Source organism: Pteropus alecto, unplaced genomic scaffold (genome assembly GCF_000325575.1).
Source record: "Pteropus alecto unplaced genomic scaffold, ASM32557v1 scaffold35, whole genome shotgun sequence".
Classification (NCBI taxonomy): Eukaryota; Metazoa; Chordata; class Mammalia; order Chiroptera; family Pteropodidae; genus Pteropus; species Pteropus alecto.
Window position 1 is genome coordinate 12,351,822 of NW_006437828.1, and position 21,729 is coordinate 12,373,550.

General features: G+C 43.0%; 1 protein-coding gene across 1 annotated transcript in view; it reads left to right on the forward strand.

Moving 5' to 3' along the window:
- CSMD1 (CUB and Sushi multiple domains 1) overlaps positions 1 to 21,729 on the forward strand; it is a 1,232,804-nt gene that overhangs the window by 316,873 nt on the left and 894,202 nt on the right. Inside the window, exon 6 of the mRNA XM_015591800.1 lies at positions 1,538 to 1,650. Within this exon, the coding sequence (XP_015447286.1) occupies positions 1,538 to 1,650 (113 nt within the window). The remainder of the gene's footprint in view (positions 1 to 1,537; positions 1,651 to 21,729) is intronic.

The following is a 21,729-nucleotide window of genomic DNA, read 5'->3' on the forward strand; positions in this document are numbered from 1 at the left end:
CCTGCGGGTAGTTTAATAGTGACAGGGTCGTTCAAGTTTCCTGTCTCACATTGGATGAGCTATGGTAGAGTTTATGTTTTTAAGAAAGTGTTTATTTAAGCCGACGAATTTATGTGTGTAGTTTTTGTAGTAGTTTCTTATTATTTATATGTCTGGGGGTCTATAATAACGACTCGCTATTTGACTCCTGATATTAGTTATCCTGCCACCCTCTCTTTGTTTTTTCCATCTTGCTACAAGTTTGTTAATTCCGTCAATCTTTTCAAAGAATTATCTCTTTTCATTCATTGCTTTTTTCCCCTACGGATTCTCTGTTTTCGACTTTACTGATTTCTGTATTTCTCTCTTATCTCTTGCCTTCTGTTTGCTTCGGGTTGATTTTACTCTTTCTTCTGTAAGTTCTTGAAATAGGAGCTTTGATTATTAATGCGAGAATTTTCCTCTTTGCTAACGTATGTTTTCTGAGCTATCGATCTCCTTCCCAGCGATGCTTCTCTGAGTCCTCCAAGTTTTGATATCTTGCATATTAAATTTGACTTAGTGGGATGTATTTTTTTTTTTAATTTCTCTTTAGACTTTCTGATTCATGGATTATTTAGAAGTGTGCTGTTTAGTGATTGACAATTGCCCTTTCAATTTTCTCTTATTCGTTTCTATTTTGATTCTGCAACCTACAGAGACCGTAATTAGGTTCAGTGCCATAGAATCACTGGCAAGCCAGAATGTCTCCCATGGGGAATGAATGTGCAGGTTGATTTCTCCCGGCATCAGAAGTTTGTGTTCAGACTATATGAAACCACATATTTAGAGACAAACTACCTAATTAGCCAACTTCGGGTGAACTATGAATTGATGAAGCATCTCTTCGACCTTTTGAAAAGCCGTTAGTTTGTAAAGCATTATGCATGTTATTATACGAGTTCACTCATTCAGAGTTCCAACTTTCCTATCGTTGAGATTTCTAAATATATCTAAAACCAGCGGTAGGTGAAAGATATATCTTAGAATTCAAAAGACTTGTCTTGAAATCTAAATAAAATTTGACCTCTGTTCAAGGTCACAGTTGATTTTCAGTTATGCTGTGACTAGCATACGTTTTCAATATAAACTGTGATTTATTGGGGGGAGATATGAAGAAGAAGCACATTAACTCTGAGATCGACAACTCATCATGTAATAATTCAAGAGGGAAATAATAAACTCAAAGGCAGATGCAATATCATCTTATTTTCTGCAGCCTGTCTGAGGATGACTCTGCATAATTTTAAGTTCTCTGTGCTTTGCTTAAGACAATGGTGTATGGTACATTCCTTCTAGAATGAATCTTTTCCAAAATGGTTTTAATTACCCAACTCCTGTGTTCGCACCTGCTTCATTACCTAGCAACCAACGCCTTGTGTGCGCATCATGTCGTTGGTTGATAACATACCTCCAATAAATACACTCCAGTGAAAAGAAGCATCGAACATACGCATCCGTTAGCTTCAGTGACAACCGCACGCTCTTTAACCTCCTTCTCCTGTTTTCTGGAACTTAGGTTGTCGGGGTTTCAGCTGCCTTCCTCCGTCGTCAGCACGGGATCCGTCCTCACGCTGTGGTTCACAACCGACTTCGCCGTCAGCGCCCAAGGATTTAAAGCCCTGTACGAAGGTAGGACGCTCGCCGCGCTCTGCACACACTCACGGCCGGGCGGCCTTGCCCTTGCCACTCTGGATGGCGGATTTCGGTGTAAACGCGAGCCACTATTTCACAGGCGACTTAATGGCTCAAACGTTTGACATTTGCGTGCCGCGTTAATGGCTGGAGAATGTGGTTGGCTATCATTACCACACTTTTTAGCACAAAACGTGTGTTTACAGTTTTCCTTTGTTGATAGAATTCTCTTTGATTGGAAAAGTGGTTTTTCTTTTGATGTGTCGGAGAAGTTTTGAGAATCGCGAATCCTACTTAACAGCACTCCTTTTCCGTGAAGAATTTATTTTTAATGCAGATGAGATTTCTTAAAAAGTTTGTTGGATAATAATACTGATCGTCAGTCTTTGAGTGAAGGGAGTTCTGTGAAATGAGTTTTTGTTTTCGAAGATGGAACTTTTGCTGGAGAATATTTTGGTTTTACTGTTTGGTGTCAGGCTCGGGTTTTGCTTGTTTTCACGTTCTCGGATTTGTGCCTAGTTCCCTTTGGGGTCGCGCTTCATTATTGAACTACTTCGGGGCAGAAACTTTAAAACGATAAAAGAGGGTTTAACGGTTGATAGAAGAAATGATTCAGATGATCACAGAAAGCACTCGAATTTACAAAACTGCTCTAGTAATACTCTTAGTGCGGATGCTGAGGTGTGTCTATTTTAGGCTTATTTCACATAGACATTTACAATTTTCTTTCATGTGTAGCACGAAGGCCATGATTTTTAACATAAATAAACTCTGGTCCCGCCAATTGAAGAAAAGACTGTGGCCCATCTTGTTCAGAACACATTTCCGGGTCCAGGGAGGTCATTTTGGGTTGGGTCGCGGCTGCATGCGCTCTTATTCCAAGCACTCATGAACTTGGGCAGAGTCGTTCTTTCTGGAAAGTAAGGTCTGTAAGCGTGTCTGCACCTGACCATCGCTGCTATGCAGTTATCAGGAAACGGAAGGGGAGAATATCTTCTTCGCACATGTGGAAACAAACTAGTTTATCCTTTCAGTCGGAGTTTTGTGTGTAACGATCGTTGGTGTGATAAACTGTTCCGACTCCAGGCCATGGTGTTTGTTCACATATAAACCGGCATCACTGGCTTTAAGTATATTAGCGACTATCAGGGAATCATTTATTCTTCGGAGCATAACAAGCTGATTTAAGATTAATAGATGCTATTTGCTTTCAAAATTTCTTAATCTCTACCACTTCTACATACCCTAACTTCACATAATTCCCTTTTTGCTTAACATTAGGACAATGTTTCTAAGACAATCTACGTCAGTCACCTGTGAAACCTAACCTGCCCAGTCATCATACAGAATGTTTGCTCAGCAGGTTGACAAGGCTTCCACATTTGAAAAACCCTGGCATTTGTCCCCTTCTCCCTAACAAAGCTGGTACTTGAATATCATGTTTTACTGAAATTCCTGAGATAAATATTGTAGAAACTCTGTTGATGTTGAGCGATTGCCGAATGAATAATTCTATTGGATCTTTCTGGGCTGTTGTCATTGGTATTACTGGTTGTCATGGTGGTATAATAAAAAATGATTATGGAGATTGTCTCTGTTGGAAAACATATTTATGAGTTCCTGAAAAAAATCTTAGAAAATGACTAGAAAAGTAAACCAGACCATAGGTAAGCGTGTAAGCATGTTCTTTCTTTGAGTTGATATGTGGAAATGTTGGGGTTTTTTTTTTGAAATTTGTATTTTAAATAGTGGCATTATAGTATAGTCTATTTACAAGTAAATACAACCTTTTTTTAATGGCAAAGCGCTTTGTCACCAAAACCACGGTTGTGTTCAGTATTTAATATCAGTATTTAAAAAATATTCATCACTTAGCTTAAAGGTCTTCTGAGGAAATTAATTTGTACTATCTGGAGAAAAATGGTTAATTATAGTCTAAGCTGAAGATTAAAGACTAGAGAATTTATCTGGAAGAGAGTGAGGCTTTCGGCATAAGTGCCAACTGATTGATCAATAGTGTCAGTTTCCACAGCAACTTTAGCCACGACTATCGTGCACCAAGGCGGTGTCACTCGAAAAGGCGAGATGTCATTAAGAACAGTGCATAAAATATGCAAATGGAACATAAAGCAGAACCAATGATAATTGCCCCCAAAATATATGAAATTCTTTGGAACCGAAACATCGAGTCCTTCTAGTGACTCAGTTTACCTTCTTTCTCGTTAGGTTTATTTGGATGGAGCTACTCATCGAGTAATTACTATAAGCCAAAGAATACAATAAAATGTTGATGTCTTATCTAAGACAGCTGAAGGAAATCTAATGTATACAGAAAATACTAAATCGGCATTTTTTAAAATATAAGTTTCTCTAATCCTTATTATAGTACTATTTTCTTCCAATTAAAATTAAGATTCATTTAATATGACCAGATCGATATTTAATTTTTTTATTTAAATTAATTCGCTCGAATCGGAGAATATCTTCCAACTTTCTAACATTTCTAAACATAATTACCTTGGTAACAAACTTAATCTGGGCACTTAACTTTTTATTTTTCTGGCGGTATTTTAAAATAGGTAACATTTACATGAATTAGTACTCATACATGGAAATATTAAGCTATATGATAAGATAGAAACAATAAATTAGAATACTTTAATGTCTTCAGTTATTGAGTTTACTGGAAATAAAATGGAAATGTTTATAAATGTCATTCTAACAGTACTCTTGAAATGCGAAGCCCTTCAGGGTCTTAGTAAGTTTACAGATTATTGGTGAAATCAATATATTTTAACCCGTAAATACAGAATAAATAACGAAATTGATGTTATTAACTTAATAGGGTATTTTGTAATATTTGATTTGCTAGTTCTGTCATTGAACAATATTCATGATAAACCAAAGAATTTGCATAACTTTCTTTGGTAAATTTCTAACAGAAATATTGGATTGCACATAATTTACAATAAAATGGGGTGCTGTTGAAATCCCTGTGTGTATGTCCAGTATTGAAGTGCTGTGTACATAAATAGCATTTGTTACTATATTCCTATTTGTTAACCTTCTTTCATCAAGATCTCAATAACAAAAAACAAATACTTATTTTTGTTTATGGGGTTTATAAGAAAAAAATTACCCAGAAGGTCAGAAAATTGACGTGGCATGTCAACTCATGAAAAGCATTATGTCATAACAAACATGCATGAGAAGAATGGCTATCATTATGCTTGAGGACATAAAGAATGGATCAGTTGGGTGACATGTACTAACCTAGATATTTTGGCCCCCAAAATATTCCACTCTGGTGCTTTATAAATTTTTTTTTTTTTACTTCTTGAAAGGGAGTTTGTCTATTTCCTAATACATTTTATTGTTAGTGAAAACTGAACTAAATGTTAGAAACGTTAGTGATTACATGATGAAAACTCTCCAACTCCAAATTTCAGTTACTTTGGTTCTGAAACCTCATCCGTTTTAACTGATGTTTCTTTTGATGCACATCTTTATTTCTGTCCTGAATATCATTTCAAATGTTTCATAAACTATTTGTTAACTTTAATAATTAATACATTAACTTTTAATAATTCATGTCTTGGTTATATTTAAAATATTTGATTTTATGAGTTATTTACCATCATTTAAGTTGACTTTTTAGATATTTTTGCAGGGGAAACCAGTTTTCTTTGACATTTATTGTATGTCTTACAATCCACTTACGTTGTGTGAAATAGAATTTTTGCGTATAACACAACTTACATTTGGATAGAAAACACCAGCTCTGTCAAATAATGAGTCCAATGTGTATTCACGAGAATCAATACTTTTCTTGTATAGAACACTTCTCAAATAGCGTAGGGCAAGTTTGTCGATGGGGAACTAGATTTTCTTGAACCATTGGTGAAGGCTTCATCCAATGGGTGGCAGTTTTTTTTTTAAAGGAGTTGAGATAAAAATCACGTGCATATTTGACACAGGTATTCACTTTTGCAATAATCGTTTGGCGAGGCGGAAGTTTAAGTTAGATTGTTAGGGCAAAGCTGCTGAGAAACAAAGGAATCGATTCTCTTTAAAAATTCTTTAAATACACTGGCTGACACGGTAGTTAAAAAGGGGAAAAGAATTTAACCACAGACAGTCAAATATTTTGATCATAAAATACTGATTTTACACACTCAACATTTATCTCAACTGTCTTATGTGCCGTCTTTAAATATATTGGCCTTAAATTTTCTGCATGAAATGTATAATGCTCTGAAAGTGTCGAGATCTGTTTTGATGAGAAAATCCTGGAAGGAGAGCAAGGCGGAATTCAACATTTCTAAACAGCGAAAATTTGCTTGTGACAGAAAGTTGTGTTTCATACAAAACAGCTCATTAGTTGGAACGAGAAAAACAATTGCCCATGAAGATGGTTTAAGAGACTCCCTTGGGTTATAAAATGCTCTTCTAAAGGAGTTCTTTTCTTTCAGATATTTTTGTAATCTTCTAGTTATTTATTCTATCGATCATATCATTTTATTCTGCTTACTAAAGTATCTGTGTCTCTGTGGATGACAGATAGTTGTAAAGGAGAGGGGAAGGGTAGTGAAGATGTCTGCAATGGTATAAACTCTTATTCACATTTTGCTCTAAAATGCCCCTGAGATTTCTATGAACGCTGTAAGATTCCGTAACGTTATCGGATGGAGCACGCAAGCGACTGACCTACAGTATAGTGTGGTCATATCTCACACCGCTAAGTGGTAAGAGAAGAAATGAAACATGTCTGCCCGTTTCCAGAAGTCATCATTCTTACCCACTCGCTATGTAGCCTCGCGTGTACATAAGCTTATGTGTGTATACGCGCCCATGCAGATCCACGCTCGTACGTGCATGCACACGTGTGCGTGCGTGTGCACAGACACTTACATTCGCATGCGCGCACATACACTGTACGGATACATACACCTAGCGTCGCTTGGGGTCCGTAAACGAACGCACGGCCGTTCTCAGCCGTTCTTTCTCTCATTTATTCGTGATCGTTAACTGAGAGACCCAGTGCCAAGCAATAGGGACAGAAAGGCGGGCTGAGGGGAGCAGAGCGGGGACCCGGAGCACCCCGGTCCTCAGAGGACACGGGCCCTGCGCCCCACCGCGGAGTTCGGAGGCCACCGCCCTCTGGGACAGCCTGAGGAGAACGCCGGCCTCTGTGGCGTTTCTGTGGCACCTGCCCCCGAGTCGTGGTGTTGTCACAGCTCTGGGCTTTTTGCTCTCGGGGGCGGTGTCTGCAGCGCACGCAGAGAGGAGGGAGACAATCGGGACCGAACGGTTCCGAGGGCCTGTCCCCCTCGTTCCCGGTTCTTTCCCTCCAAACCTGGAAGGATGCGAAGCGTCGCGTACGCAGCCGCCTCCTCCAAACCAACAGGCTGCGGACAGGCCATTGCTGAACCTGTCACAGCGGAACTGCGCTGGGCCCACGCGTCACACGCGGAGCCTCCGGAAGCCCGTGGCTCAGTTTCATGCCGCGCTCAGCTGGTCAGCAGCGAGGGGCAGGTCTTGGTCCCCGCACAGGCCTCCGGCCCGGGGCGCTCTCTGCCTCTCCCCCTGGGTCTCACCACCTCAAGTTCCGGCCCAAGGCATCTGGCCTTTAACACATGGATCTGGGTCCAAAGAAGAGCAGCTGGATTATGGCCCTTCAAGCCCCAAGCTTTATTTAGACGGTCAGCGCTGGTTTCTCTCTCCGTGGGCGCGATCAACCAATCTCAGCTTGAATTAAAGCGTGGACCCCAGGGACCCACCTGGCAGGGGTCGAACCTTCACCAGGGGACGTGACAGCACACGGGCAGCCGTCAGCCGTCTGTGAGTCACGTGTCACCTCAGCTTGGACTTATAACAATTGCCGAAGCTGAGATGGGGGAAACTTCTAGAATGACTTTCTCTGACTGTCGAGGGGGTCTAGGTGGGCAAGCCCAGGTAAGGACCACCTTTCGGCGAGGACAGACTTTCTTTCCTGCAGCCAGCAGAGCTGTGGCCCCCATGTCAGCCCTTCGCAAGGCTCAGTTGCGGAGCCTGGAATCTATTTTTGTCCTCAATTTGCAGATTTTCAACAGTAGGTACATTAGAACTACTAATAAAAGTTTTAAAATGACTCTTGAAAACAATTATTGCTGTTAGTAACGCAAGGCAAACATCTCCAAAATCCCAGACGCAGGAGAGAAATGGCTGATTTCTGAAAGGCTGGCCCTGAGGAGGTCAGACGACAGGTCAGGGCAGAGACAGACAGAGCCGCCTAAAGGGAGGAGCCGAGCAGCGGGGTTCGTTAGGGATCTGTGGTGACTGTACTTCCCGTGGGAACATAAAAGGGAGAGGAGCCAGGGCAGAGCCCCGTCTGGTCCAGCCGAGCCCGGAAGCGAAGGGCACGCGGTGGCCCTTCAGGGCACCGGCCAGCGTCACTGTGGCGGGTGCCCTGTGGGGAGCAGAGGTCCTTCCTTGGCCATAGGGCTGGGCCACCCCTCCTCTGCCACCCGACTTCCTTAGTCTGGGGTGCTAGATAACCTCAGTTTCTATGAAGCTGTGAAATCACGTGCACGGTTTTGTATGTGTGTGCATTTTTTTTGAGGGAGGGCAGATGCTTCACAGACTTCATCAAGTTCCCAAGAGTCCCCTAACAAGAAAGAGGCTGGGACAACTTCTGTCCACGGCCGACATGAGCTCTACTCCTCCGAGGCATGTCTGATTTCTGTCACTCACGTTATTTTTGATTTCTGTTTTGATTTCTACCCTGAGCGAGCAGCCCCCGGGTTATGGGGGCTTCACATACAGGCCTAGGACAGAAAAAAAGAGACCATCAGATCAGTTTTAATGCTCTGGTTTCTGAGAGTCGTGATTTATTCATTTGGCATTTTGATTTTATATATTGGTTCTGTGAACTTAATTAATGTGCGTTTCCCCCAGAGAGATGAGTCTGCTTTCTGCGTGGCAGAAAATGTGGCTTCTGATTCTGTGGGGGCAGCTCGCTGTGGAGTCATTAAGGTGATGCACTCTACTGCGGGGCCTGTTGACAGGTGCAGAGTCAGACTTCTGTACTGGCACAGGCCGACACACCAACACATACACACACACACACACACGCACACAGAGGCCCACACAGGCGCACACACCTGTTATAACTCTGTGAACAATTTTCCTTCAAGTCTCGGCATAAGAAAACATTTTCTTCGAAGTGCTAATATCATTAAGCAGACTTAGCATTAGTCCTGGGTGTGTTGACCGAAGCGGATGTCCGTGACACATGGAGTGGAAAGGTACAGTTGATCCCATTGTAGTCAAAATCTGTTCTAAAGCCATACGCGTCAGAGGATACAGGCACACGCATGCGTGTGTGTCCATGTGCGAGGTGCCCACACGTGTGTACGTCATATACCTGTTCACGGGAGCCGAGGGCGACACCAGAACCGTTCGCGTGCATTGCACAGTGACGTGAAATGCCCAGGGTGGCTGATGTGTCTTCTACAGTTGCGTTATTTAGCTAGTCGCAGTGAGCATGTAAAAAATCAAATAATGAGCATCGTAAAAAAAAAAAGAAATGTCTGAAGATGATGCAGAAATTAATATTTTTAAATGGATCTCTGGCTTGTGCCTGAAATTGAATGCCAAGTGGAATCAGACAATGAAAAGTCTTTCAAAATTGATTTCGAATGGCTGGTAATGGCTTCTAAAGTCAGCACTACAGCTGAAAAGAACAGAAAACTGTGTGTACTCACTAGAAGTCTACTCATAGATACAGTATCCTACCGAAAATGAACATAGTAGAAGGCTTGTTAATTCCAGAGAAACGACATCTTCAAAATCATGATTGAGTTACAAAATAAAGATTGGTTAATACTTGCCTTTATCGACTATCCCCAAACCAGGTGACTGTAGTTGTATTTCTTAATATATCCCCTCTTGACCATAATTTAAGTTTTATCCTTTGAACCCACTCACCTCCCAAGATTTTTTATCTCGTGTCATAGGCCAATTGCTCCAAGCTTATAAGCAAAAATAATGAGATTGACTTATTTTTAAATAGCCTCCCTCTCCCTCCCTCTCTCTCTCTCTCTCTCTCTCTCTCTCTCTCTCTCTCTCTCTCACTGATATTCAGTTAACACGATATACTAGAAATTAGATGACCTCTCTGTCCATGATATTGAGTTATACGATATACTAGAAATTAGATGACCTCTCTGTCCATTTAAACACCATGGAGCCTCGGTTATCTACCATGTGGGTATTAGAAATGAAAACGTTAGGGAAAATGAAATATTTGCATGTGAATAAGGGCGTGATTCTGAGGTCTGGTCAATCCAGTTTTCCCATCGCTATGAGTGTGATCCCTGGACAAGTTACTTAAGGGTGTAGTGCCTCACATGCCTCATTGTAAAATGAGGAATGACTGGTACCTACCTCCCAGTTATTATGACACTTCCAGAAGATGGGTTGTTTAAACCGTTTGGCTCAATACTTGGTATATAACACTTAATTTACTCCTTCAGCCCTGCAGTACTGGCATAGGACGTGACCTCGGTGTGAGCAGTGAGTGATTGCGTTTTCCACACTGAGAGTCGTCTAAAACTCGTCTTTACCTCATGTGTCTCTCATTTTGTCATCTTCCTCTAGGGTCACCTGCGTCTGCCTCTGGCCCACCTTCTCTATACGTTCTGTCTGTTCGTCTTTTTTACGAAGTTAAAAATAATCCCCCAAACGCTGATGATTCTATGTTTTTCTAAGTGAGAATGGAAACCACAGATTCCTCCCTGCTAGAGTGGTGAGTGGCACTCTGGTTTTGTGACAAACCGGCAAGTCGCACATTCTAATTAGGGTGACTTCAATTTTTCTTCAAATCTCAACTCCCGTCGATAGGCATTTATGCTGTTTTTTAGTTTTTGATTTGTTCATTCTTTATTGTAAAATAAGGATGTAGGATAGAGATCACGGAGGAAAGGCAAAATGACATTTTTCTAGGTGCTCCTGGTTATAGATCCGTGGTTAGTCTGAGGCAGTACAAGGAGAAGACGTGAGAAAATGAGGATAATTGGGATTGTGCAGAAACACGGGCATAAAATGACAAAAGGTAAAGGGTCCAAGAATGACGGAAATGAATAAGACCGATTCACATTCCAATGCGACAGATAAATTAACATCATTTTAGTTTTGGAGATAATTAGAGCAATACCTCTCTCCTTCAAGTCCGTTTCTGAAAGAGAGTGTGTGTCGCATTAAGTGTGGCCGATCTGTACCCACGCATCAGAGAGCAGCTTTCAACAACGTGCGTCGAAATGGTAAAAACAAGACGCAGATATTCACTCATCTGCAGAGTTCTTAAGTCAGTCTGCAGGAGATTCGGAATTCATTTTCGCTTCTGACTGCACTTAAATATTTTAAATTACATTTACATGTAAATTTATTTTTCTGACAATCTTGCTATCATCGGAATGACTCACTGACTCGTGGGTCATTCCCATTGCTAAATCTAAGCTTATTTTTCAAAGGGTACGTTAATCTCAAAACTTTTGAAACTTAGTAGGCAGTTTCTTTCTTCTTCTGTGTTGTTTTCTTTCAATGTAGGCAGAAATGGCAGTCTACAATCTCTTCCGAATAACGGGTATGACGGCGGTGCTCTAGGATCCATATTCCAGGAGAAGGTCGATTCTGCGTTTGTTTATTCATAGTTTCGACAAAATGAGGCATCGATTCACTTGAAAAGGCCTCATACAAACTTGCACTATGAGTTTGTTCATTTTCCGTAATCAGTCATTTCTAACCCTTTTAATTACTCATTTCACTCATTCTTCGGTGCTAATCAGAGTAACGTTAAACTTGGCTATCAAATATCTTCAGGGTATCTAAGCGTTGATCAAAACAATGAGACAGATGTCACATACAGAAAATTAACATTCTTTGCATTTACTCGTATTCTCCCAAATCCTTTCTCTAAAAATGGACAGTGGCGAGCCCTTGCCGCTGACGTGCCCGCCTGTGACCGTGGAGGGCAGCCTGCCCTTTCTAGACGGCCTCCTGGTTTGTGTGACAAGCTTCCTCACAGACATCCCTAAGAAAACATTTCTTCTCTCAAAATATAACCTTAGATTCCCTTCATATCTTCGGGGGGATAAAATACCATTTAATGAAAAAAGAGTGCCTTGAGGCTTCTCAACTTACAACGTTAATTCCTATGCCTCTGATTAAGCTCAAGATGCCATTTTAATCACCTCTATCTTCTAAGATTTAATTTTGTATTTCAACCAAGCATATTTTTTTTTCCTAAAATATGTTTTTAAATATTAGACTAATGGAATGGAAAGCCACATTGGGGAAGGAGAGGAGGGTGAGCGAGCGGACAGCTGGTGTGTGGGGACATTTCGGTTTTCTCCTGAATTCTGCCTGGTGTAGGGGGTGACAAATAGGAGAGTTTGTGCAGTAAGATCCCGAACACATTTTGGCTCTGGATGTGTTAATCCATCTTCACTCAGAAAAATGGGGTTTCAGAATTCCACATCTTATTTTTCATTTTTTAAGACTTTCCAGTTGCTCAAAACCTTCCCACATGCCACAGTTCTGACGTGTGTATTATAATTGACATATTTACTTGACTTGTTTTGGAAGGAAAGCTCAGATGCATGAATCATGAGAACAGCTCTGGCTTTGTATCGGCGTGTAGTGAGAACAAATTATTGTTGTGTTATTTAAGTTCACCAAGTCGCAGGAGCTAGCTAGCGAAATCTTTAGGCAGTGTACTTGTTACGGGAGGTCTCCCCGAATCAAGTGAAGTGTCATCTCATTTGTAAACTACTTCATGAAATAATAACAATTCGTGCTCTCAATTTAACAATGAGCATAATGGAATACATTGCAATGAAATACAGCATCACATTCTAACAACATAGATCGATGTTTTTATAATTTAGGTATTATTTTAGCGACATTTAATTCTTTCAGTTTTCAACAAATTTGATACGAAATGCCACGTAGCCCATTAAGCCAGAGTCACATTAATATTTGAAAATAATAAAAGACTCTTATACGTTAACCTTCTAATCCTTCAAACTTTATAAGCAGGAACTTTATTTGTATAGGTTTAGCCCAAGACGTAAGGTAATTTCCTAATTACCTTACTTGGCTTTGACATCCAGTGGCAGGTCAGAGCTGGCATTCAGGTGCAGTGTCTCTAAAGAGAACTGACCACTTCCTCGGTCAAGGGCCAGGCAGTAACTGCTTTTGGCTCCGCATTCGTCTAGTCTCTGCCACAAGGGCTCAGTGCCCCTCGTCAGTGCTTAACGCGAATGCACGTGGCTGTGTTCCAATAAAACTTTATTGACAAAGGTAGGCGGCTGTTGCCTGGGACCCTTGCTTTGCAGCCAGTGAGTTTTCCTTCTGTGTCAGTCCAGCGTCGTTATTCACCTCATCCTCTCAATGCACTGTAGACGAAGCAAGAGGACTCAAGAGGGCCGCCTTCGGTGGCCGGTCGACTTAGTTCACTGTAACTGAGAAGACACCTGCCAGTCTCCCAAGTCACCCGCCAGGTGACTCGAGAATGTCAGGAAACTGAACTATTTTTCCGTCGGTGATCAACACGTTCTCTGCCGTTACTTGTACACGGAGCCTGCGTAAAATGCTGATCTTGGGAATTTTTGTGCAAGACGTGGCTGGTAAGCGTCTCTGCTTCCTGGCGTGCGCCCGCTCCTGGACTCTCAAGTCTCCTTTTTGCGTATTTTTCCCTCAGAAGCCCCTGCGTACAGGCATCGTTCCTTCATGTCAACCCCAAAGGGACTCCTTAAATTTCTTGGGATAAAATGCGTATCCGCAAACCGAAGTCCCTCTTTCCATCTCATCAACGCCCAGAGAGCGCTTAGTAGGAGGTTTATTACCACAATGCGGCCGCTGAAATACAATTCTTCTGTAGCTGGAGGAAAAAAATTGAGTTTCAGGGATAACTGTCATAGAACATCTATTCGTCACTTCTATTTCTCTAAACGCTGTCATTTCAGGTGTGTGAATTAACAATGGGAGGCCCAACGGTGAATAGTTGGTATGGCTTTCATCGTCCTCTCTGAGGACGAGTGCCCCACAGAAGCCACTGGCCCCGTTTGGAAAGGGTATGGCAGGGAACCCGTGCCAGCAGAAAAGCTCCACTCAGCAGAACTAAATGGTAATATGCGCGCGATTATGATCACTGCCATCTGACAGCTGTTTGGTTCCTCTGTGAAATGGATTAGCGCTGTCATTTTACTAATAGACCCGAAATAAAATCGCTGGCATTGTTTCCAGCAGCCAGTTCTAACAGCACCAGTCTGAGCGAATCGCCCTCCCGCTGGCCACTGTCATGCCCGTCTGCAGGCCGGGCGACTGGAACATCAGGCATGGCTCAGAATACTAACCGAGGGAAGCCAAGTGCTGGTCCGAGCGTGTACGACTCGGACTGACTGCAGTGCGCACGGGCGTCCCCACCCTGGGGTGGCCCCTGCTAAGGGGAGGCCCGCGGCCGCTCTGCTGTGACTCAGGTCCTTCCTGCGCAGTCGCCCGCGGCGGTCAAAGGCTCCTGAAGCATCCCTTTCACGCGGCATTGTTCTCACTCCGGGTGGCCGTGCAGAAGCGAGACAGACACGTCCTGCCTCGCGGTGCTGACCGGGGAGGGGGGCCACAGGTCTCGCTGAGGGGTCACGCAGCGTTGCACAGACCTTTGGGTCTTTGATCATCATCGTCATCGTCATCAGCAATCGATGTTTCGCAAGGAAGAATCTGAATCCGCGCGATGGTTCCGTGGCATTTATGTTATGATCACTCGTTCGCCGGCTAGGTGTTTGTCATATTCTTATTTTACTCTTTCAAATGATGCTGATGTCAACGAGTATTAAAATACTCATATAACAAATGAAGAACTCGAGCACGAAACTCGTTTGTGCTTAGCCAGCTTGTAGGTGGCTGGTACCAACACTTAAAACCCTTTTACTCTAAGAAAATTGAGAAACAAGAAAAAATATCGAGTCTAAAATTAGGTGGTGTTCCTTCAGTCTATTATGAAAATTATTATTAATTCCCTTCTGACTTTGCTTTTCCAAGTTAAAGATTCTCACCGTGTGCAAAACCAGCAGTTTGAATAACTAACAGATCGAAGCCCTCCGAGTGAAACACATTGTGTCGTTGCGTCTTTCCAGAAGTGAGAGGACATTCCAGGTGGGAACTGATTGACGGTGAGCACAGAGGTGGCAGGTCCTCTCTTCTGGTCGACATGCTTCACCAGCCGTCACCGGACGGAGGAGTGGGCGGGGCGCGGGTCGGATCGCGTGGGCTCTGGAACGGGCCACCTGCGCTCAAACTCTGACTTCACTCCTTCCCACTGTGCCTTGGACAAGTCACTTCGCCCTTTGCACCTCGGTTTCTGGGGAGATCATAATAAGATTAATGGCATCGTAGGCTGTTCGGAAGAATTCAGTGGGTGGATTAAATGTCCACTGCCTCCCAGAGAGCCTGCTACAGAGCGGGGACCTACCGTCACCATGAAAAGCTTAATGGCTGTGACAGTGAGCTGTAGTCTGTCTTCTTACAGCTTTTCAAGTCAAGAGCTATTTAACAAGACTAATCTTAATATTATTAAACGTATCCCAAACGAATTTCAAACATGAGCATCATAACATAAATAAACTATAACATTAGTTCTACGAATACAATGTGAACGTATGTCATATACATGGTATAAATATTAACCATGAATTCAACGTAAATTCATATCTTAATACTAGCTAAAACTCAATTGCTTTAAAAAATTTTTATATTTAATGAGAGTCACATCGCCTTTCCCAGCCTCTTTCTCCCTTTCTCCCCATCTCTGTATTTTCTGTCACTGAAAGACACACATATCTCTCCCCTGGAACAATTTTTACGTGACTGTGTTTCATGCAAAACTTGCACGTGGGATTTTAATAAACGTTAGACCAAAAATGAAATGATTGGAAAATGCGAGATGAAATACAGTTGAACGGGTGTCTTGCCAAGTCTGACGACACTGGGTTCAGATCTGGGGATTTCGGGGAACGAGTCTGGAAAGGATGAAGAGGGGGTACCCCCAGGGAGCATGGCGTGGACTCAGCAGGCGCTGCTGGAAGTGGCCTGCGGGACGTTGCCCCCAGGGGGGGCTCCTGTTGCCTCTGGAAGGCGAAGGGGCCTTCGGAGTGGGGGAGGGTGGGGCAGAAGCTCATCTTCAGAAGACTGGAAAAAAGGAGAACAGGGGACAGAAGTCTAGTCAGGCTCAAGGCTGTTCTGTGCGACAGGACTTTGTGCGGGGATGGGGGGTGTGCGAAGGCTCTCGGAAGGTTCCAGAACTCTAGAGAGCCCCTTTTTGGATGAGCGAAGGTGCTTGCTCAGGGGATTATCAGCTGGAAGTTCTGAACATTTGAAAAACAAAACAGGCATATCATTTAAGATAGTGTCATGATCTGATGTAGTGATTTTCGAAATCCTTAAGTTGTGAACAAGCTGTACTGTTTGTGGATTCACTTAGATCAGAGCATATTCCATTTTATTTTTAAATAGAATGAGTTAGTGCTGTCATTTTACTAATAGGCCAGAAATAAAGTTGCCGGCATTTTCCAGCAGCCAGTTCTAAGAGAACCGGTCTAAACGAATCTGAATTTATAGAGATATTATTCAAATATTTTTAATTATAGATTTCAAGACATACCTATCTTCAATATTTTTAAAAAACATGCCATGCCTAAAACTGTAAAGCTGTTTCAGAAACCATTTGAAGAGACATTTCTTATAATTTAGGTTGAGAAATATTTCAATCAAACAATAAATGAACACTTATCTTTCCAGCTTCAAACGCAAGTTTTATGTGGAGTTGATTAAAAAAAAAAAGTCTTATATTTAAGGTTTCTCTACTATATATAAAGTAATTTTCTCGCCACGAAGTAGCTCCTGTTATAATCTCAGTACTGTATTCACTTTCAGATTTGAATACGAGAGTCAATTTCATTTTAAGAATCATCTCTTATTAAAATACTTTTAGAGCGCAAACCTGAAAAGATTACTGAGAAGAAAGCCACGACGTCGTCCTCAGCACTCGCGTCATCCTGCACGAAGCCAGGTGCTGGCAAACTCATGCCATTAAACAAAAACCGCCCTGCAAAGGACTTAATAACCTTTTAAAAGCATTTGCTCCTCAAGGCATTTAAAAAAAAAAAAAAAAACAAACATACGCTCTATCGGAGAGGTACTCTTAGAAACAATCTCCAATAAAAAAAATCTGAAATAAAAGACAAATTAGTCCACACCGGCCTAAAATATGGGGCATGTCCGATGGAAAGACATGGAGGCTGCAGGCCAGTCCTGACTCCTGCGTGGCATCCAGTCGCGCCAGCTCTGATGGAAGTCACCGGGGTGGGCTGGCCCTGCGCCCGCGGCGGGGTGGGGCCGGGGCCGGCCAGCTGCCATGGACATCCTCCAGACTTGCGCTGCCGCAGAGTGTGAGGATTGACTGGAGCAGGTGGATGCATCTAGGCGTCCACACACCTGCACGTACAGAGCACACCTGCTCTTAAAACTGCGCGCACAGCGTGAGGATCTGAGTGTAAGACGTTCGGAAGCTTCGACAGACTTGTAGCACGTGTAGAAACAGTTTTTAGTGGGACCAGGAATTGCAAAATCACATCTTTCTTAGGTTAGTTCATAGAACTGGACAGCCGCAACTTCTCCCAAGTCCCCATGTTTGCAACCTCTGTCTTTAGAAGCTTGTATTTAATCAATACTTACTTCCCCACCTGCGGCTGTGCTTTTCCAAAATATAATTTCCCGTAGAGACTGTGTTCTGCTTTAATTTACTTGTGTTTAAATCTCCATTTGGAGCAACAATGTTTTCTATAAGGTATGTAGGTATATGTCCGTCTGCGTCCACTAGATGGTGTGGAAATTCAGCTTGGAAAGACAGGCTCGCCAGATGGGTGCCAACGAACGCCGTGGCACAGGGAACGCCAGGGAGGTGTGGGGGGCGGGGCCAGCTCGCCGTGCGGTGAGGCCTTACCAAGCCTCCAGTCACCATTGTGAATATTTCATCCTGGATCCTTCCCGCCCCCAATGACTAACAGCCCACTACGCGCTTGCGTCTTTCGGACATAGACCCATCTGAGCAAAGATCAGAGCCCATGTACAAAGCAAGAATGCCAGTCTGTCACTTTCCAGTGAGATGTGCAATTGTCACATGGTCTCAGACACTCGTTTCTCTTTGATTAGTGGACAGTCCTATGAGGAAAGATATATCAGTCTCATAGATGGCTGGGAAGGGATGCAGTTCATTCATTAGCAAATATTTCCTAAGCATCTTGGCTAAAGAAAGAAGGACGAGTATGAGATCAGTGTTTTGGCAGCAGAATCGAAGACTCACACGGGGCGAGAGCACCTTATTAAATGGATTAAGTCCTAAAAGTAACATTTCCACGGGATCGGAAGTTGGATATCAGCCAACGAAGCACTGAGAAATGTTTCCTCGTCCAGCAAAATGTTAGCCGACTCCACACACCCCACCCCTGCCCGGAGCAAACTTACCCAGCAGCTATGGGTGATCTCCTGCCGTGGAGACGAGTGGGTCCCACAGGGCCCCTCCGGGCGGCGGCCTAGCTCTGGCCCCTTTGGCGCTGGAAACCTTTCCACTAGTTGAACCCTATAGTCTGTCGCCGCGTGAAGCGCTCAGCGTAAATAGTCCGAGGCGTCCTCACCTTACCTCCCAACATTATCCTTCCGTGTCTAGTGGGAAACGCACAGCCCGCTGGAAGCCGTGCTGGTTCAATGACCGGCCCATCATTCCAGGCCCAGCGAGTGACCGAGCTGGGATGTGGGCTCCAACGCTGACGCCAACTCCCGAAGCAAAGCGGTGTGAAGCCGGAAAGCTCGATGATACAGCCCTGAGCGAGGATGCGGGGGGCTCTTTGCAGGAAACAAAAATGCTAAGCCATGATCGTAAAAGCGAATATTCATTTAGAATGAGAAAAGGTACAACAGGACATAAGATTCGTAGAGCTAGCCAATAGCACAGTCATCAGAAAACAAAACAAAACAAAACAAAACAAAAAACACACGCAGGAAAAGCAAGAGTTTCATGAAGTCACTGACCAAACTTACCGACGCTTAGGAATCCTGCCGTTTTTCTAGCTGTTTCCATAAGGTGGCACTTAGCGCTGAATCGTCTCCTGTGGGTTTGCCTCCCCAGGCGGAACTGAAGCTCCCTGAGGGGCAGTGGGCTCTGCTACAGTCCTCGCTGCCGGGGGAAGGGGTCGCACACGGGAAGCACCAGTGGTTTGTGACATGCTCACCACCAGGCTGGTCTTTTATAGCCATTATTTGCTCATCTCCATCATAATAACAGCAACGCCGTGGCTTCCTCATCGTTTTAAACACGGGGCCGCCACCACGCCCAGGCCTGACACAGCCAACGAAAACTCATGAGTTAGCAAGTGTTAGCTGCGAGCTTCTAGAATCAAAGCTTCTCGGGCTGTGTGCATATTAGGTGCCCCGCACATAGTTTTGACTGATAAGTGAAAATGTATCCCCAGAATATATTTTGTAACTTAACAAGTGGATCTATGATCTGGAGACTCTTTTTAATGAGAATGCCAGTTTTGATGTTTTGAAGGTCGTAAATTTCGCACATACTTTCCAATGAAAGAAAACCTATAAAAGATAGATTCATAGGTGAAAGATCTGTGTGACCAATGCCTTTAATAATTGAGAAATTGAATAATGAATCTGTTAGGATGTGTTTTGAAAATAATAGCTAAATATGGCACCAAGGAATTTAAAAAGAAGATACTTAAGGGTTTTTAAAGCTGCCTATCGCAACCATCATTTAAGGCTTCTCCCACAAGCAGGGATGCTGCGTATCTGTAAGAAGCCAGGGTAAGCTCGGCCACACTATCATATAGTTTCTCGCTGGGATGTCAGATCCACCATCGTATAGGTCAGCCTCCTGCATCTGAGCTACATGGACATTCAACTTTCTGCAAACACATTGCCAGACATGGTCTTGGGAGCGTAGAAGATTGCAAATTCCTCTCTCGATTGACTAATACTGGCATTTGATATTTCTAGAGAGATGCTGAGTGAGAACTTACTAACAGTCTGTGTATGAACTGTGACTACACAAAACTATCAAAGTTTATCAAAACTATCAAAGTGGACGTGCGACAACCCTCTCTTCTCACTCTAAGGCGTTTTAAAAAGTAAGCTTAACATAGTGGCAACTTAGATTAAAAGCCATTATAATATTGGAAGGAAACTTTTTTTAATCAGAAAAAAGTATCCTGGCAGTATTTTGTGGTTATGAATATTATATTAGGATGTAATTTCTGCATGCATGTTACTATTAAAGGTTTTTCCCTCCATCTATTTATTATGTATTCTAAAAGCATTTGCATTTTTATATTTGAGTTGACTTATTAATTTGAAAACATGTTAATATCTGTCTCCTCATTTTACATTGACACGACTCCTAGCATGATTTCAGGACAATGATATATTTTGTCTCTGTTTTACTCCCCAAAAATGAGTCTTAGACAAGCAGTGACTTCACTCAAGGTTATGCAGAAGACCAATAAAGCACCTGAAACAGAACCCAAATATCCTAATTCCTAGTTTAGCGAGATTTCCTTTATTATGTCCCTAATGTTTTCCCGTACTTAATGAAATTATTTCTCTTTTTATTTAAGGTGATGTATTTTTAGTCTCTGTTTTGCGGACACATAATTTGCAGTGGAATACGTTCACCTTATGACTAGAAAACAGTTCGGTGCTCAAGTAATTCATGCTTGGTTTTAATGACAGTTTGAATTCTCAGTGCAGAGTAAACACAAAATAAATGTTATTCTCACTTAGCACTGAGTTATTTTTAAATTCAGTATATATTGTCATTATAGAAGTAGAACTTCAAAATATTTAACACAAACGGAGATAGTTTGAAACAGGAATGGGTGGTGGGTGACAACATAATAGCTAGGTACCACCTCTGAACAATTAGCAGGAAAATTCATGATTACACTACTTAATTTTAAACTTTCAAACGGTAACCAAAAATATTTATAAGTTAATGGCGTAACTGGGAAATGCGTCAACATTTTCCAAGTGGAAAGCTTGGAAAAAGCCATCAAGGAATTCTTTTCAATGACACTTGTAAAGATAAGTGTAATTGCTCTAATGTCATTTGAACGGTTATTTTATTGTTTTTTAGATCTACTAGCTAACGAAAAGATAGACGTTTCTTCATGCTACCATTTTCTAGCTTAATGTACGTACCTAACTGAAGTTGCACACGCGCGCACACACACACACACACACAGACACACACACACACACACACACCCACCAGAAGTGTGTTCTCATTTTCCTCTTGGCGTTTTTGAGCAGGTGCGCAGACGGCGCGTGCGTTTGCGGGAGCTGATTGCCTCTGCACCGCGCCCCTGCACAGGTGCATGTGCCAGTGCTGTGTCTCACTCAGCACGGTCCCCGCTCCGGAGAGGGGCCCCTCGTCCAAATGTTCCGATGTAAGCGTTAGTGTCACCAGGACAGTACTGTTAATTTCCTCCCAAAACTAGCTTTTGGGGGAAGAGAGAAGTAGAGGGAGATAAAAGGCAGAGTTTGGGGAAGACGGCAGATGTGCGATTTCTTCTGTCCCCGGCAGAGAGGACGCGCTGTGCCCAGAATTCCGTCGGAAAATGCTTCCCAGCTCAGCCAAGGGGATCGTGCCCCAGGGAGGGCGTGTCCAGCTTGCTTTCCCAAGGTCCGCTGTGGAGACGCTGTGGGTGGTCTGGATGACGTCACGGCCAAGGTGTGGACGCCCGGGCACGAGGCACCTGGCTGACATTTAGGATGCGCTAAACGCCATAAAACAAACAAACAAACAAACAAACAAACAAACAAAACAAGCCGAAGCTGAGTCAGCAGGGAGATGCTAATGGATCTTATCTGAGGCTAGAAAAAATCATCCCTGGGGTCTGGCTGTCATCCTGAGCAGTAGCAACAGGGGACGCCAGCCGAACGCCCAACGGAATAGGAAGGCATGGGAGACATTCT